Source organism: Heteronotia binoei, chromosome 14, assembly GCF_032191835.1.
Source record: "Heteronotia binoei isolate CCM8104 ecotype False Entrance Well chromosome 14, APGP_CSIRO_Hbin_v1, whole genome shotgun sequence".
Taxonomy (NCBI): domain Eukaryota; kingdom Metazoa; phylum Chordata; class Lepidosauria; order Squamata; family Gekkonidae; genus Heteronotia; species Heteronotia binoei.
The window spans coordinates 67,503,577-67,521,274 of NC_083236.1; the positions used below are offsets into that span (position 1 = coordinate 67,503,577).

Below are 17,698 nucleotides of genomic sequence, written 5' to 3' on the forward strand. Positions count from 1 at the left end.
GTGGGGTGGGCGCTCAGATTCTGAGATAACTTGCAAAGGGAGCCGCCAATCTTTTGACTGCCTAGGGGCCTCCACAGGGTTTAATCCGGCACTGCCATCTACAGGTGGTTGCTGAAGATCTCCTGGAATTACAGCAGGTCTCCAGGCAACAGAAACCGTCTCACCTGGAGAAAATGGCTGCTTTGGAGGGCGGGCTCTGTGGCATTGTACCCTGCTGAGGCCCCTCCCCTTCCCAAACCCCGCCCTCCCCAGATCTCCTCCTCCAAATTTCCAGGAATCCCCTAACCCGGAACGGGCAATTCTACCAAGAGGCCACCTTCAACGTCATCTCCAAAATACGCTCCCTTTTATTTTACCTAATGCATTTTTTATTAGTTCATAGTCTTGGCAGAAGGGTTCTGTTTACCTAGAAGATTTTGGTTCTGAAGTGTCCCGTTGAGGAGCAAAGGTACTCTGCATTTTGCACGCGCTGGAAAAAAGGATCCCAGCCTGCCTGCTAAGAAGTCGATGAAGAAGTTGAGCAGACCAAAAGCAAACAAACAAACGGAGGCCTTGCTGCATTAGACGCCCCAACTCCTCGGGTGGCAGACTTGTCAGTCAAAATCAGTCAATAGCCTTGGCGGTTCTTACAAGGACAGGGAATCGATGCGAAATTGTGCCTGCGTAGATTCCGTTGGAATTAATGGGGCTTATCTTTTACACAAGATTAGAAGCAAACAGAGGGAAGGCAGGAAGGAGCAGCTCAGGTATTTAAAAGACAAGGAACTGCCAGCCTAGATAGATAGATGATAGCAGAGGTGGAATTCTAGCAGGAGCTCCTTTGCATATTAGGCCACACCCCCACGATGTAGCCAACCTTCCGAGAATTTACAAGGCTCTTTTTTGTAAGCTCTCGGAGGATTGGCTACATCGGGGTGTGTGGCCTAATATGCAAAGGAGCTCCTGAGAGAATTCCAGCCTTGGTTACAGATATTACATCGCACTTCCCTGTATAACTTTCTCCTTGTAGAACAAAGCAGTAGATAAGTGCACCTTTAAGACCAACTAAGTTTTATTCAGAATGCAAGCTTTCGTATGCTCTTAAGCAGACTTCATCAGAAAAAATGGGAACGGAAGCAGCAATTCTTAATATAAGTGGGCAGTGTAGAATCATGGGAATGTTTTTAGCAGATTAAAAGAATCACAAATAGGGAATCTGTGTTTGTTAGTGTTAGGACAAAGCAGGGCTGAAAAAACACTGGAGGGTGATAAAAAGCAGGCTGCCATGATTCTACACTGCCCACTTATATTAAGAATTGCTGCTTCCATTCCCATTTTGTCTGATGAAGTCTGCTTAGGAGCCTACAAAAGCTGACATTCTGAATAAAACTTAGTTGGACTTAAAGGTGCACTTGTCGGTTGCTTTGTTCTATTGCTTCAGACGGCTGCCTACTGGGATCTTGATTCTTCCTCTTTTTCCTGGAGGTTGGGAACCCCAGGATGGGCCAAGTTTATTGTCAAAGGGAGTCATTTGTTTGTGCATCTCTTTCTCTCTCATCTCTTTCTTTCTCTGCTTCTTTCCAAGCAGGGCTGGAATGCCAGAGGCCCAAGCGGCGGAATTCCAGCGACGACATTGAAGTCCTGTCGACGGGGACGCCCCTCCAGCAAGAGAGCCCCGAGCTCTACAGGAAAGGCACGACGCCCTCGGACCTCACCCCGGACGACAGCCCCCTACAGAGCTTCCCCGCCAGCCCCACCTCCACCCCGCCTTTGGGCCCCTCCTGTCGAAACAAGAGCACCCACTTTTCCCGACAGGTCTGCATGGATGAAGAGCGGGGCGGGGAGATCCAAATGCTGCTGGAAGGGCGGGGCGGGGACTACCTGCGTCCCAACAGCTGGGGCGAAGAGAAGGAGGGCGGGGCACGTGGGGCGAGAGGCGGGGCCTTACGCAGCAGCCAATCGGGTTCCTCCGAAGAGTACCGGGGGCGAAGTGGCGGGCACAAGCACGCGGCCTCAAACCACAAGCCACGGGAGAGGTGGACGGACCCTCCCGCGACGGTTTCATGGACTCACCACCGTCCTCACCACCATGGCTCGGGGGGGAACAAGCTCATGGAGATGGAGGAGGAGAAGCTGAGCAACTACGAGATGGAGATGAAGCCCCTCATGAGGATGGATTCTTATATGCAAGAAATGCACTCCCAAAAAAGACATTATAGCAAAATGGGGCCCGGTCGGAGCCTGGCTGAGAACCAGCACGGGGAAGAGCGGAGCTTCGGGGTGCAAAGACTGCGGTCGAAGGCCCCCAACAAGGAGAACTTCCGGCCAGGCTCTTCGGCCGAGCCGACCGTGCAGAAGCTGGACAGCCTGAGGTTGGGGGACAAAGGTGAACCCCGACTACTGCGGTGGGACTTAACGTGCTCCCCGCCACAGAAATCCTTACCTGTTGCACTAGAACCCGAAGAGGAGAATGGGGACGAGCTCAAATCCGGTGCAGTAAGTGGCAAATCCTTTTCCTGTACGGCCGCTGGGAAGTGGGGGGAATGGAAGACGGGTGTACCCTGTGCTCTCAGGCAAGCTGCCTCCCTTGCAGTATTCATGCTCAAAGCAAAAAAAATCTTATCGACCAATAAGCCATTAGAACAGGGGTCCCCACCCCCCCGGGCCGTGGACCGGTCCGTAGCCTGTTAGCAAATGGGCTGTGAGTTGTATAATTATTTCATTATATATTTTAAAAGGTAAAGGTAGTTCCCTGTACAAGGACCAGTCGTTTCCAACTCTGGGGTGACGTTGCTTTCACAATGTTTTCACTGCAGACTTTTTACAGGGTGGTTTGCCATTGCCCTCCTCAGTCATCTACACTTCCGCCCCGCCCAGCAAGCTGGGGACTCATTTGACCGACGTCAGAAGGATGGAAGGCTGTGGCAACCTTGAGCCGACTACCTGAACCCAGCTTCCACTGGGATTGAACTCAGGTCGTGAGCAGAGTTTAGGATTATAGTACTGCAGCTTTACCACTCTGCGCCCTGGGACTCTATTCATTATATATTACAATGTAGTAATAATAATAATAAAAAGAAGAAGACATCGGATTTATATCCTGGCCTCCACTTTGAATCTCAGAGTGGCTCACAATCTCCTTTCCCTTCCTTTTTTATTTATTTATTTATTTATTTGAAATTTATATCCTGCCCTTCCCACGAATGGCTCAGGGCGGCTTCCAACAATTTAATCAAACATAAAATTTAAACAATATTAAGTATAAAACAATTAAATATTTAAACAGTTAAAACTTTAAAACAGAATATTTCAATTTCCTATAAACAGTTTCCCACAACAAACACCCTGTGAGGTCGGGCTGAGAGCTCTCCCCAGAAGCTGCCCTTTCAAGGACAACTCTGCAAGAGCTATGGGCTGACCCAAAGCCATTCCAGCACTGCAAGTGGAGGAGTGGGGAATCAAACCCAGTTCTACCAGATAAGAGAGCTCTGGCTGACCCAAGGCCATTCCAGCAGGTGCAAGTGGAGAAGTGGGGAATCAAACCGGTTCTCCCAGATAAGAGAGCTATGGCTGACCCAAGGCCATTCCAGCACTGCAAGTGGAGGAGTGGGGAATCAAATCCGGTTCTCCCAGATAAGAGAGCTCTGGCTGACCCAAGGCCATTCCAGCAGCTGCAAGTGGAGGAGTGGGGAATCAAACCCGGTTCTCCCAGATAAGAGAGCTCTGGCTGACCCAAGGCCATTCCAGCAGCTGCAAGGGGAGGAGTGGGGAATCAAACCCGGTTCTCCCAGATAAGAGAGCTCTGGCTGACCCAAGACCATTCCAGCAGCTGCAAGTGGAGGAGTGGGGAATCAAGCCCGGTTCTCCCAGATAAGAATCTACACACTTACCTACTACATCAAAATAAAGTGCACAATTGTATCATCCCCAAACCACCACCCCTGCCTGCCCCGCCCCCCCGGGACCGTGGAAAAATTGTCTTCCACAAAACCGGTCCCTGGTGCCAAAAAGGTTGGGGACGGCTGCATGAGAACGATGAAGAATGAAATGCTAAAATCCACCCCCAATAACAACAGCTAAATGGAGCCTCCAATTAAGGTTGCCAGGTCCAATTCAAGAAATATCTGAGGACTTTGGAGATGGAGCCAGGAGACTTTGGGATGGAGCCAGGAGCAAGGCTGTAACAAGCAGAATGGAACTCCAAAGGGACTTCTGGCCATCACATTTAAAGGGACTGCAAACCTTTTATATGCCTTCCCTCCAATGGAAATAATGAAGGATAGGGGCACCTTCTTTTGGGGCTCACAGAATTGGACCCCCTGGTCCAATCTTTTTGAAACTTGGAGGGTGTTTTGAGGAGAGGCACTGGATGCTGTGCTGAATATTTGGTGCATCTACCGCAAAAAAACAGCCTCCCAGAGCCCCAGATACCTGTGGATCAATTATCCATTATACTCTATGGGAATCAGTCTCCATAGGGAATAACGGAGTGCCCAGCAGACATTTCCCACCCCCCCTGCTTTCTGATGACCCTGAAGCGGGGGGAGGGCCTCGAACCAGGGGATCCCCTGCCCCGACCTGGGGATTGGCAACCCGACCTCCAATCTCAGGAACAGGACAGCCTGTGCACCAGGTGTGGGGCAGTAACAGCGGGTGGGTAGGTGGGGGTTGCTGTTGCATTTCCCAGAGACATCTGCTTGGTGACTGTAGAAAACAGGTTTCTGAAGTAGATGGGCTTTTAGCCTGATCCTGCAGAGCTGTGTTTTTAAGAAGAAGACGACTGCAGATTTATACCCCGCCCTTCTCTCTGAATCAGTGCCTCAGAGCGGCTTGCAATCTCCTATATCTTCTTCTCCCACAACAGACACCCTGTGAGGTGGGTGGGGCTGAGAGAGCTCTCCCAGAAGCTGCCCTTTCAAGGACAGCTCTGCGAGAGCTCTGGCTGACCCAAGGCCATTCCAGCAGGTGCAAGTGGAGGAGTGGGGAATCATACCCGGTTCTCCCACATAAGAGTCTGCGCACTTCACCACTACACCAAACTGGCTCTTTTAAGATTACTAGCCCATGTCCTGGGCAGCTCAGGCTAGCCCAATCTCATCAGATCTCAGAAGCTAAGCAGGGCTGGTTAGTATTTGGATGGGAGACCACCAAGAAAGCCCATGGTACAAGGCAAAGGAAGGCAACAGCAAAGCACCCTCCTTTAGTCTGTTGCCTTGAAAACCCTCCAAGGGTCACAGTAAGTGGGCTATGACTTGTCTAGATGGCACTTTAAGTAGGGTGCTTTTACACGCATTAATAATGCACTTTCAACCCACTTCCAGTGCACTTTGCAACTAGATTTTGCTGTGTGAAATGGCAGAATCCACTTGTGAACGCTGAAGTGGATTGAAACTGCATTATTTAGCATGTGTGAAACCACTAACCCCCCCCCCGCACATATGAACATATGAAGCTGCCTTATACTGAATCAGACCCTCAGTCCATCAAAATCAGTATTGTCTACCCAGACTGGCAGTGGCTCTCCAGGGTCTCAAGCAGAGGTTTTTCACACCTATTTGCCTGGACCCTTTTTAGTTGGAGATGCCGAGGATTGAACCTGGGACCTTCTGCTTACCGAGCAGATGCTCTGCCACTGAGCCACCGTTCCTCCCCTTAGACATAAGAACATATGAAGCTGCCTTCTACTGAATCAGACCCTTCTGGGTCCATCAAAGTCAGTATTGTCTACCCAGACTGGCAGCGGCTCTCCAGGGTCTTAAGCTGAGGTTTTCCATGCCTACTTGCCTGGCCCCATTTTAGTTGGAGATGCCGGGGATTGAATCTGGGACCTTCTGCTTACCAAGCAGATGCTCTACCACTGAGCCACCGTCCCTCCCCCTATCCACTTCCATAAAAACCATGCAGTGCCCCAATGTTAACACAGGCCCCATCATTCCCTTAGACTACAACTCCAATAATACCCTTGTTTGCTGCGTGGTGGGTCAGAGACAGACTTGGTATGATTAGGGGATCTTGGCTTGTTTTTTGGATTGGGGAGGGCAGGAAAAGAGAAGATAGGCATTCCCGGATGCTGTCAGATGAAGGAGCGGCACCATTGATGAGAACGCAGCTTTTAGTCTAATGGTTTTCAGAATTCCTCTCCTCTGAGCAAACCTGTAGATAACTGCAACCCTCTTCCCTTCAGAACGGGTGGGGTGATGTTCAGCTTAGCGGGTGTCCTTGTAAAACACCCCTTTTGATCTGAGAAGGCTTTTGATGTCGCAGGAGGGCTTGTCCTCATTGACAGGCTGGCTGTCACCCTCCACGTTTAGCGATGCATTTCCCCCCCAAGTTAATTATGGAGACGCTCAAAGCTCTGAACGTGATCTCTGGAGTCAGTGAAGGAGGAAGACTGCATGTGAACAAGGCCTCACAAGAAAGATGACCAGTCCTTGCATGGCCATTTGACAAATAAAATACCGAAGAAGAAAAATAAAAAAATCATAATGTTTCGTTAATGCACTGTGGTGTGGTCCCATTTGGAGCACTCATGTACAGTTCAGTTTGCCATCTTATAAAGGATATTGTAACAGTGGAGAAGAAGAAGATATTAGATTTATATTCCGCCCTCCACTCCGAAGAGTCTCAGAGTGGCTCACAATCTCCTTTCCCTTCCTCCCCCACAACAGACACTCTGTGAGGTAGATGAAGATATTGGATTTATATCCCGCCCTCCACTCCAAAGAGTCTCAGAGCGGCTCACAATCTCCTTTCCCTTCCTCCCCCACAACAGACACCCTGTGAGGTAGATGAAGATATTGGATTTATATCCCGCCCTCCACTCCGAAGAGTCTCACAGCGGCTCACAATCTCCTTTCCCTTCCTCCCCCCCCCCACAGACACCCTGTGAGGTAGATGAAGATACTGGATTTATATCCCGCCCTCCACTCCGAAGAGTCTCAGAGCAGCTCACAATCTCCTTTCCCTTCCTCCCCCACAACAGACACCCTGTGAGGTGGGTGGGGCTGAGGGGGCTCTCACAGCAGCTGCCCTTTCAAGGACAACCTCTGCCAGAGCTATGGCTGACCCAAGGCCATGCCAGCAGATGCAAGTGGAGGAGTGGGGAATCAAACCCAGTTCTCGCAGATAAGAGTCCGCACACTTAACCACTACACCAAACTGGCGAGGAAAGGGGTTGGGACGGACCAGGGCTTTTTTTGTAGCAGGAACACCTTTGCATATTAGGCCACACCCCCCCTAATGTAGCCTATCCTCCTGGAGCTTACAGTAGGCCCTGTAAGAAGAGCCCTATCAGCTCTTGGAGGATTGGCTACCTCAGGGGTGTGTAGTGGCCTAATATGCAAAGGAGTCTCTGGAATCATTAAATCACAGAGTTGGAAGGGATCTCCAGGGTCATCTAGTCCAACCCCCTGCACAATGCAGGAAACTCACAAACACTTCCCCCTAAATTCACAGGATCCTCATTGCTGTCAGATGGCCATCTAGCCTCTCTTTAAAAACCTCCAAAGAAGGAGAGCCCACCACCTCCTGAGGAAGCCTGTTCCACTGAGGAATCGCTCTAATGGTCAGGAAGTTCTTCTTAATGTTGAGCCGGAAACTCTTTTGATATAATTTCAACCCATTGGTTCTGGTCCTACCTTCTGGGGCCGCAGAAAACATACCATCCTCTATATGACAGCCCTTCAAGTCCATGAAGATGGTGATCCTATCACCTCTCAGCCGCCTCCTCTCCAGGCTAAACATGCCCAGCTCCTTCAACCTTTCCTCATAGGACTTAGTCTCCAGACCCCTCACCATCTTCGTCGCCCTCCTCTGGACCCGTTCCAGCTTGTCTATATCCTTCTTAAAATGTGGAGCCCAAAACTGAACACAAGACTCCATGTGAAGTCTTACCAGAGCAGAGTAAAACGATACCATCACATCACGTGATCTGGACACTAGACTTCTGTTGATACTTCCCTGCTACATAAAAAGCCCTAGGGCAGCCTACTCATAAGGAAAGGCTAAGTAGCTTGGCTTTTCCAGTTTGGGGGAAAGAGAGGTAAGACTGAGACAAGGGAGGGGAGGCAATAATACATCCCATGCACAATTCTTTTAATGTTGCAAATACCGTTGCGAGGCAGTTCTTGGAGGTACACAGTACTGTGTGCCTCAGGACATCGCCATTCATTCAGATAATGCTGTGAAATGTACGTGAACACCCAGAAACATTAATATGCTTCATATCGACCCTTTCCAAACCGCCTTTGTAATCCGTTTTAGTAAACTGGTTGCCAATGGGTTTTCCCTGTCATTTCAGACAAGACTCCTTTTCGAAACCTGCTGCTAGCAGAATTTATTTTCCTGATCGTATAAACCTGCTTGTGTTGGGTTAGCAAAGCATGGTTGAGCCCCTTCAGAGGGAAGCTGCCTTTCCCCCCCATTTTCAACCCCTTCGCTGTGCTTCTGAATCACTGCGGTGTGCTGTTTGAAATGTCCCTAGCACTTCCTGCAATGCTGCTCCCCCCCTGCCCCTTTTCATTGTGCAGTCCCCAGGTGAGCAGTAAATAAGGAAACTTGCGGTGTGGAGGTTAGGCAAAGCAAGAAAAACACCGCGCACCAAATGTTGCAATAGAAGTGCAACACACTCTTTCGCTCAACCGCTTTCTCACTGTAATTCTTAAATGTCCTTCAAAGCGAGTAAACAGTCCTTAGTAGAAACTCCAACTTTAAATGTTGCCAGCTATGAAAATCTGCTGTCTTCTTGTCTTTCCATTGAGAGACGCAGGTAGCCCAGCTGTCCCTCTTTGAAGAGTAATTCAACAGGTGTAGGAGCAGCGACACGAGTCCTGGGTTCAAGTTCATGTTTCCTTTACACTCCCTCTGGCCGCTGTTTTTACACTCCAGAACCCGTGCTTAGGCAACAGCTCACAGTCGTATCTTATCAGGAATTGTAGATATAAGAACTGAACTTCCACACATCGGCGTTTGTATTAGAAATTTTTATTAAACTTTATTTAGCGTTATTACAGCAAATTTTATAATCCATTCCATAGTTTATGAGCTGTAACCTTTCTGATACTTACAAGTAATCTGGTTGAAAATTGGTTCGCATGTTTGGGCTGGTGGATCGGTGACCCGGGTGGGGCGGGGAGGGGGGAAGCGCCCGATGCCAAATCTTCAGGGCACAGCACGTCGGTGAGATGCACCTGAAGCCCATACGATCTCAGTCTGTGCTTTTTGATTCAGTGCCTTGGATCCCAAGCCATTGCAACCAGATTAAGCCCTGCATAACTGGCTCACAGATCGGTCTTGAAAAGAATTTGTATAAACCTGCTGAAAGTGAGCACCTGGCTGCCAGGTATATTTTTTTGGGGGGGGGGCGGGTGGAGGGAAGGTGGGAGAGAGGCAGACTCTGCAAAGTTCTCTCTGGTTGGCCAGCTCCCCTTCCCTCTTGTTGCTATGGCAACAGCAAAGACCTTCTCTGCGCTTTTGGAGGCAGCAGCACTGTCCCTTGCCCGCGGCAGGACCTTTGCCAGACAGGAACGGAATTCTCTCTGGCTTCTGGCGGAGAAGGGAGTGAGCAGAGGCTGCTGGTGTCTCTTAATGTCTGTGCTGGGGAGGACAATTTTTTTCCTTACATGTCTTTTGTGGATGTAGATGCATGCAGCCGTGCAGGCTCCCCTCTGCACACCGCTGCAAACGTGCTGACTGCCTTTTTCATAGCTTAGGGTGAGACAGAAGCAACCCTGCCATTCTGGAAAATGAAAGGTTTGTGGCAAAGGAGGGCTCCCAGACAGTGACCTGGAGCCACGTCCAGAAAACTGAAGCACCCTTACGTTTAATAGCAAGAATAATTTTTCATAAGAAGGGGCAGCATTTTGTGCTCGTTTCCCCTCCCCGTGCAATATGGTTCGCAAAGGTCTACTGACTCCCCAGAAGAAAGTTTCGGGGGTCTAGGTGGTAAGGAGGTGGGCCAAGGGGATCCGCTGTGTTTACAACAACTCTGGCAATCTCAACGGGGTTTCCAGTTCTTCCAATTCATTCAGAGATCCAATTTCTTGTGATGTGCATTTATTTCAAGCATTATTCACAACAATCCAATATGTGAACTACAGAACGATCCAACATATGATTTCCATTACAAGTATCAAGGAAGGAAGGAAGGAAGGAAGGAAGGAAGGAAGGAAGAGACTGCAGATTTATACCCTGTCATTCTCTCTGAATCAGAGACTCAGAGTGGCTTACAATCTCCTATATCTTCTCCCCTCACAACAGACACCCTGTGAGGTGGGTGGGGCTGAGAGGGCTCTCACAACTTTTCAGGGACAACCTCTGCCAGAGCTATGGCTGACCCAAGGCCATGCTAGCAGCTGCAAGTAGAGGAGTGGGGAATCAAACCCAGATCTCCCAGATAAGAGTTTGCACACTTAACCGCTACACCACACTGGCTCTCAGGAAGGAAGGAAGGAAGTTGACAAGAAGTACATGCGAATGTGACGGGTGGGGGGAGATCTGGCCTGAAGGCTTAGTTTTGTGTTTCATCGCTGCATCGTTGCATTTTTGGAAATGAATAATTTAAGCAGGCCTTTCTCCAACTCAAGCATTTTTATGTGGAAGAGAACCTTTTTCCTTCTGGTTGTTCCATACGGGGCTCTCCTTTCAGGTGGAATGCACCCCTTCCCAAGCATTTGGGTGGGGAAATCTCGGGACGTTATGGGGTAGAGCCTGGGAAGACCTGGGCTTGGAGAGGGACTTAACTAGGGGTGTGACCCCTTAGAGTCTGCCCTTCAAAGAAGCCATTTTCTCCAGGGAACTGCTCTGTGTCTTTCAGAGATCATTTACATTTCTGGGGGAATCTCCAGACTCTACCTGAAGGCTGCCTCCATAGGAGGCAAACAGGTCCTACGGACCTCTGGCCCTGCAAAAGCCCCATGAAATCCAGGAGGCCTGGCTGACGTCAGAAGAAGAAGAAGATATTGGATTTATCTCTTGCCCTATCCTCGCACCAATTCCCCACTAGCCTTACGCCGCACTCACGCTCCTCTTCTCCACGGGGCTTCCGTCAAAATTCACAGTATCTGCCCTGGCCCAACTCACTTTGCCTTTTTCGTGCGGCAAACAGAAACTGGTTTTTAGAGGATCTTGTTTGCTGCACAGAAGAGGCGGAGCAAGTCGCAGCCCCGGGTTAGAGAGTGTGAAATCCGACGGAAGCTCCGTGGAAAAGAGGAGCGTGAGAGCGGCGGAAGGCTAGCGGGGAATCGGTCTGAATCTCAAAGCGGTCACAATCTCCTTCACCTCCCCCCCCCTTCCCCACAACAGACACCCTGTGAGCTAAGTGGGGCTGAGAGAGCTTTCGCAGCAGCTGCCCTTTCCAGGACAACTCCTATAAGAGCTATGGCTGACCCAGCAGCTGCAGATGGAGGAGTGGGGAATCAACGCTTGGGGCTCTTTAGCTTGGAGAAACGTTGACTGCAGGGTGACATGATAGAGGTTTACAAGATTTGTTCATAAATGATTTGGAGTTGGGAGTAAGCAGTGAAGTGGCCAAGTTTGCAGATGACACTAAATTGTTCAGGGTGGTGAGAACCAGAGAGGATTGTGAGGCAATCCAAAGGGATCTGTTGAGGCTGGGCGAGTGGGCGTCAATGTGGCAGATGAGGTTCAATGTGGCCAAGTGCAAAGTAATGCACATTGGAACCAAAAATCCCAGCTACAAATACAAGTTGATGGGGTGTAAACTGGCAGAGACTGACCAAGAGAGAGCTCTTGGGATTGTGGTAGATAACTCACTGAAAATGTCAATACAGTGTGCGATTGACCCTGGAGGTCCCTTCCATCTCTATGATTCTAAGAACATGTGAATTTAGGGGGAGGTATTTGTGAGTTTCCTGCATTGTGCAGGGGGCTGGATTAGATGACTCTGGAGGTTCCTTCCAACTCTATGATTCTAAGAAACTGTGAATTTAGGGGGAGGTATTTGTCAGTTTCCTGCATTGTCCAGGGGGATGGATTAGATGACCCTGGAGGTCCCTTCCAACTCTATGATTCTGTGATTTCAGTCAGTTCCTAAAGTTCACGGAAAGCCAAGGCAATGATCCACTGCGACTCGATAACACCTTTCCTCTTTTCCTCCTACAGGGTTCGGCTCCCATCCTGGTAGTCATGGTGATCTTGTTAAACATCGGAGTCGCCATTTTGTTTATTAACTTTTTCATCTAACTCGGGACAGTCTTGTTTGCAAAAATTAACAGTTCAACACACACTCCCACCCACATACGGCACGTACGTGTTACGAGCGAGCGGGAGGACGAAGGGAGCGAGGAACAACGCGCGCCAGGGAAACGTGCGGTCTTTTCGTGAACTGTCCTGCGACAACTTCCAAGTCTTTTCACAGAAGAAGAAGAACAACAAACAACAATGATTGAGTCTCACTCACAGTATGCCTTTTTTTCCTGGGTAATGTTTTTTGGATTTTAGCCAAAATTCTTTGCTTGTATAACACTTACGCTGTGTGGCATGGCAGAATGGAGAAAGTACTCCAGTCCTCCCCACCCCAGACAGGACGAGGAAAGCTCCCAGACATAAATTCATCCACAAAATTGTCACCGATGGCGGGAAGAGAGCTTTCAGGGGGCTCCGTGAGTCGGGGAGGGGGCGACCTCTTTCGGTTGAGCTGTAGGGGAAAGCCGCCCTCGCAGGTGTTTGAGGCGTAGCTTGCCGGTGCGAAAACGGCGGATACTGACCATCGACACGTTCAGCCCTCGAAGAAAGGCCCACGCCGGCGGCTGTGTGAATCGCCTCTCCCCCAGCGAAGGTGCAGTCGGAGAATACTCTTAAGAGTTTCTTTTATGGTGATGGCAATCGGTACCCTTTTTAAAAGGCTGAACTGACATACCCCCAATAAAACAGAACAGGGCGAGAGGAAAATTGAATGCTACAGGAGCGAAATCCACCCCAGCAGACGTTTACGTCATGGTGGGCGGCCATGTTAGTCTGTCTGCAGCGCTAGAAAAGAGCAGCCTTCAAGACCTTCAAAATTTGTGGCGCTCACAAAATTTCATTTCATTTTCAGAAGCGCCTTCCGCAAATTTTGTCAGTCTTTAAGATGCTACTGGACTCTTGCTCTTTTCTTAAAGTTACAGAAACACCTAGGCCTCCCCCCCCCCCAGAGCACTCCCTTCCCACCCGCTCCACAAGACAAATGTTCTTCCAGTACTCTCACACCACAGATCAGTTTTCACAAATCAGTACAAAACAAAACCCTCAAGGGTTGCACATAAAGTCTTAGGGGGTGGAAAGGTAAGTCTTCGCATAGGTAAGGGGTGGGGGGGATACACTCATAGCGATTATTCCAAATAACTATAGACAGGCCTCAGATTCAGCAGGAGCTCACAGGAGCACAGCTCCTGAACCTTTCTGAGGGTTCCCCCTCACCTACCTTGTCCATTGAATAGTAGGTGCAGCTGGATAACAATCCCTGGATTAGGAGAGCGGGCAGCCAGCCAGCCACCAGGGGCTTTGCCACACCCCAGCAGCCCTCAGTAACCCCTAGAGAAGCCCACACCACCCTTTCTCCACATGTGATTTTGGGAGGTGGGTTGCTTGCTGGCCTTTTGACTGGGGGTGTGTGTGGCCCAGGAGAGTCCCAGGTGAGTGAGGCCTGCTTGGGCTGGCTGGATCTCTAGCCAACCCAAGCAGGACTCACTCGCCCAGGGCTCTCCCTTCTTGCATCGGGTTCCTTTTGGCTGGGGGGGGGAGGGAGCAGCATATGCTAATTAGTTATGCTAATGAACTCCACCACCTGTTTTTCTACAAAACGACCCCTGGCTATAGAGATCTTGCGCCACGAGTTTTCACACTCATCATTTCTGGGATGTGTGAAAACGGACCGGAAATGTTTTCAAAGATGACCAAAGCTTTCCTGGGGAATTTAATTCCCTCTCGCTGTAACTGGTCCCCGAATCTCCTTCCAAGGTCAGCCTAAGTCAAACCACTTCCTGCATCCCAAAAGGGGGGAGGGGGGGGAACGCTCGCGCTCACCGTCTTCCGTTGTGACCCCACAGCCGTGTCTGTCCCTGAGTCAAGGCATGAATGAGGACCCTGCCCCACCTGACCACCCCCATCCCCCATGTCTGGGGAGCAGTGCCCCTCTGCCGCAGGCGAGGAGCGGAGGGCACTTCCGTCCCGTCCCGTCGTTGCCATGGGCCATTTCCAGATGTCATGCTTGGCCTCGAGCATGTAAGATCTTTGCACCTTGTCTGCAGGATATATATTCCAGCTTCCAACATCTCCCTGTACAAAAAAAAAAGAAAAGAAAAAAAAGAACCACCATTGACAATAGCCGCCTCCAAGTACGTAACGCTCTCTCTCTTTTTTTAACATTTCAGTTCGTTTTCCTCCTCTGTTCGATCACCACGTTTGGTTTGGTTCAAAACATCTTTGTGAGATGCCTTGCCTTCTTTGGTTTTCCTTTCCACGGTCCCTGGTACGCCCCCTGAAAAGATGCATTGTTTGTTTCCAAGATGCAAGCCCCTCTTGGGGGCCACCAGCATCCCACCAAGAACAGGAGGCGGGAGGTAAAGAGGGGGGGGGGTTGGCAGCTTAGTTCTGTTGCGTGCTGAAGATGACTTGAAGCGCTTTCCCCGGCCCCCAAAACAGCATCGCTCAAAAAAAAAAACACGAGCCACTTTCTGCCTGCCGATTGTGCACTTGAACCGAGGCGCAGGTCGAAGGAGCACCGGCCGACTTCCCCTCTCTTCCCGTGTTCTCTCTTGGGACCAAATTCTGTCCTCCGTACTGACCTCCCATGCAGTTGGAGGGCATCTCCTTATTTCACCTTTGTCCGAGCTTCGGCTGTAAGAGTCGTGACCGCCCACCCGCCCCGGCCTCCAAAGCACACCTCTGCCCACCGTGCCCCATCTCTCCCAGCCCCACAACGGATGCAGGGGAACACCCCCGCTGTGTACGGGGGCGATTGTACCATGAAGAATGCGGCAAGGTTGGCGTGAAAGATAACTGGCACAGGATGCCCCTCTGTGCTTCTGGTTTCCAGGCTGTAGCCAGGGTGGGCACGCAGCCCAGGTGTTGGCAAAGCGGCTTGCTTCGGGCGAGTCCCAGGGGGTGGGGGGGCCCAGTCTCCATTCGGCCACCTCAGTTTGCTCATCGTTGGGTACCGCGGTCTGTCCCTGTGGACAACTCGGCTTTTCGTTGCTTACATTTCAGATGTCTTTTCTGCTCTCTTTTCAGCAGTTTTCTTTACTATGCTGCACTGGATTGCTATATTTTTAACCAGAAATAAACTAAAGATTAGAGCATGTGCCCGTGAAATTTAATTCGTCCCCTTCTCTCCAAATGTTCTTTCCTCGGCCCTCTCACGACTGCTGGTCAAATGCAGAAGAACTGATGCTGTTAGGCTGCTAGCAGAAATGGAGCTCAGACTCCGTTACCTTTGGAGGACATGTCACTTTCCAGAAGAAAAGGAGGGGGTTTATATATATATAGGTAAGTATATATATATATAGGCAAAGGTAGTCCCCTCTGCAAGCACCAGTCGTTTCCGACTCTGGGATGACATTGCATCATGATGTTTTGAACATATGAACATATGAAGCTGCCTTATACTGAATCAGACCCTTGGTCCATCAAAGTCAGTATTGTCTTCTCAGACTGGCAGCGGCTCTCCAGGGTCTCAAGCTGAGGTTTTTCACACCTATTTGCCTGGACCCTTTTTTGGAGATGCAGGGGATTGAACCTGGGATCTTCTGCTTCCCAAGCAGATGCTCTACCACTGAGCCACCATCCCTCCCCTCTGCCTTTTCATGGCAGACTTTTTATGGGGTGGTTTGCCATTGCCTTCCCCAGTCATCTACACTTTCCCCCCAGCAAGCTTGGAACTCATTTGAGCGACCTCGGAAGGATGGAAGGCTGAGTCAACCTGGAGCCGGCTACCTGAACCCAGCTTCCGCTGGGATCGAACTCAAGTCGTGAGCAGAGCTTCGGGCTGCAGTACTGCAGCTTTACCACTCTATGCCACGGTGCTCGGATAGATAGATAGATAGATAGATAGATAGATAGATAGATAGATAGATAGATAGATAGATAGATAGATAGATAGATAGATAGATAGATAGATAGATAGATAGATAGATAGATATCATATCAGGGGTGGCCAAACTTACTTAAGAACCACATTGAAAAAACATCAGATGTCTGAGAACCGGTTGGGAGGGAGGAAAATAGATGGGGAGAGGGTGGGAGAGGTAGAAATAAAGCAACTTTAAATGCATTCTCCAAGCCACTGAGCCATCAGCAATGGACATGCATACAGAAAGCCATTTTATTCTGCAGGAGACAGAAGTGCAATCTCACACATGCTCAGACCCTGCTTGGGGAGGTGCGGGGAGAGAAGTATTCACACACAAGTATTCGTTTCCCCACAGGTGGGGGGGCATACCTCGCAGCCAGCATTGCCTGACTTCCTTTAAGAGGCCCTGTGGGATGTAGTTCTCCTTACGGGTGTAGCCAGTGTGGTGTGGTGGTTAAGAGAGCCAGACTCTAATCTGACAAACCAGGTTGGATTCTCCGTTCCTCTGTGTGAAGCCTGCTGGGTGACTTTGGGCCAGTCACAGTTCTCTGAGAGCTCTCTCAGCCCCACCTCCCTCACGAGCTGCCCGTTGTGGGGAGCAGAAGGGATTGCGTTTGTAAGCTGCTTTGAGGCACCTTCAGCAAAGAAAAGAAAGGTCCCCTGTGCAAGCACCAGTCATTTCTGACTCTGGGGTGATGTTGCTTTCACGACGTTTTCACAGCAGACTTTTTATGAGGTGGTTTGCCATTGCCTTCCCCAGTCATCTACACTTCCCCCCCAGCAAGCTGGGGACTCATTTGACCGACCTCAGAAGAATGGAAGGCTGAGTCAACCTGGAGCCAGCTACCTGAAAACCCAGCTTCTGCCAGGGATCGAACTCAGGTCGTGAGCAGAGCTTAGGACTGCAGTACTGCAGCTTTAACACTCTGTGCCACGGGGCTCTTATTCAGCAAAGAAAAGCAGAGAATAAAAACCGCCAGGGCTTTTTCTGTAGCAGGGACTCCTTTGCCTATTAGGCCACACGCCCCTGATGTAGCCAATCCTCCTGGAGCTTACAGGGCTCTTCATACAGGGCCTACTGGAAGCTCAGGGATGGGCTTTTTGATTCTCCAAAGTGAGCTGAACAAATGACCTCTGCCTTGGCTCGTTCCTCCTCTCTAGGACCGCACAATTCATGATCAAGTCCGTGGTTTGCCGCTCCCTGTTTGCACTTCCCAAGTTCTTCTGTCTGAAAAAGCCCTTTTCCCCCCCGAGAAGGCCAGCTTCATTTCCTCCTAGTTTTCATACCCTAGTAGACATGTGGCGTGGGAGGGGATGGATTAGAGCATTGCTGTTTCCTCTTTCCAGATCCACGACCCATTTTTAAAGCATATTTATTTATTTAAAATCCCACCGTCCTCTCCCAAGGGGACCCTACGTCCTCCGTTTGATTAATCCTTACAATCAGCGTTCCCTCGAAGCTGAGTTAGCGTGAGCTAGCTCACAGATTTTTGGCTTCCGGCTCACACATTTTTTGTCTCCACTCAGGAAAAATGACCCCAGAGCACACTAATTTATGCCGTAGCTCACAACTTTCGTGCCAGTAGCTCACAAAGTGGAATTTTTGATCACAAGACTTAGAGGGAAACATTGCTCACAATAACCCTGCGAGGA

General features: G+C 49.9%; 1 protein-coding gene across 1 annotated transcript in view; it reads left to right on the top strand.

Annotated features, from left to right (window-relative positions):
* JPH3 (junctophilin 3) overlaps positions 1-12,205 on the top strand; it is a 106,898-nt gene extending 94,693 nt beyond the window's left edge. Inside the window, exons 4-5 of the mRNA XM_060253858.1 lie at positions 1,568-2,475; positions 12,100-12,205. Of these exons, the coding sequence (XP_060109841.1) occupies positions 1,568-2,475; positions 12,100-12,180 (989 nt within the window). The 3' untranslated portion in view covers positions 12,181-12,205. The remainder of the gene's footprint in view (positions 1-1,567; positions 2,476-12,099) is intronic.
* The last annotated feature ends 5,493 nt before the right edge of the window (positions 12,206-17,698 follow it).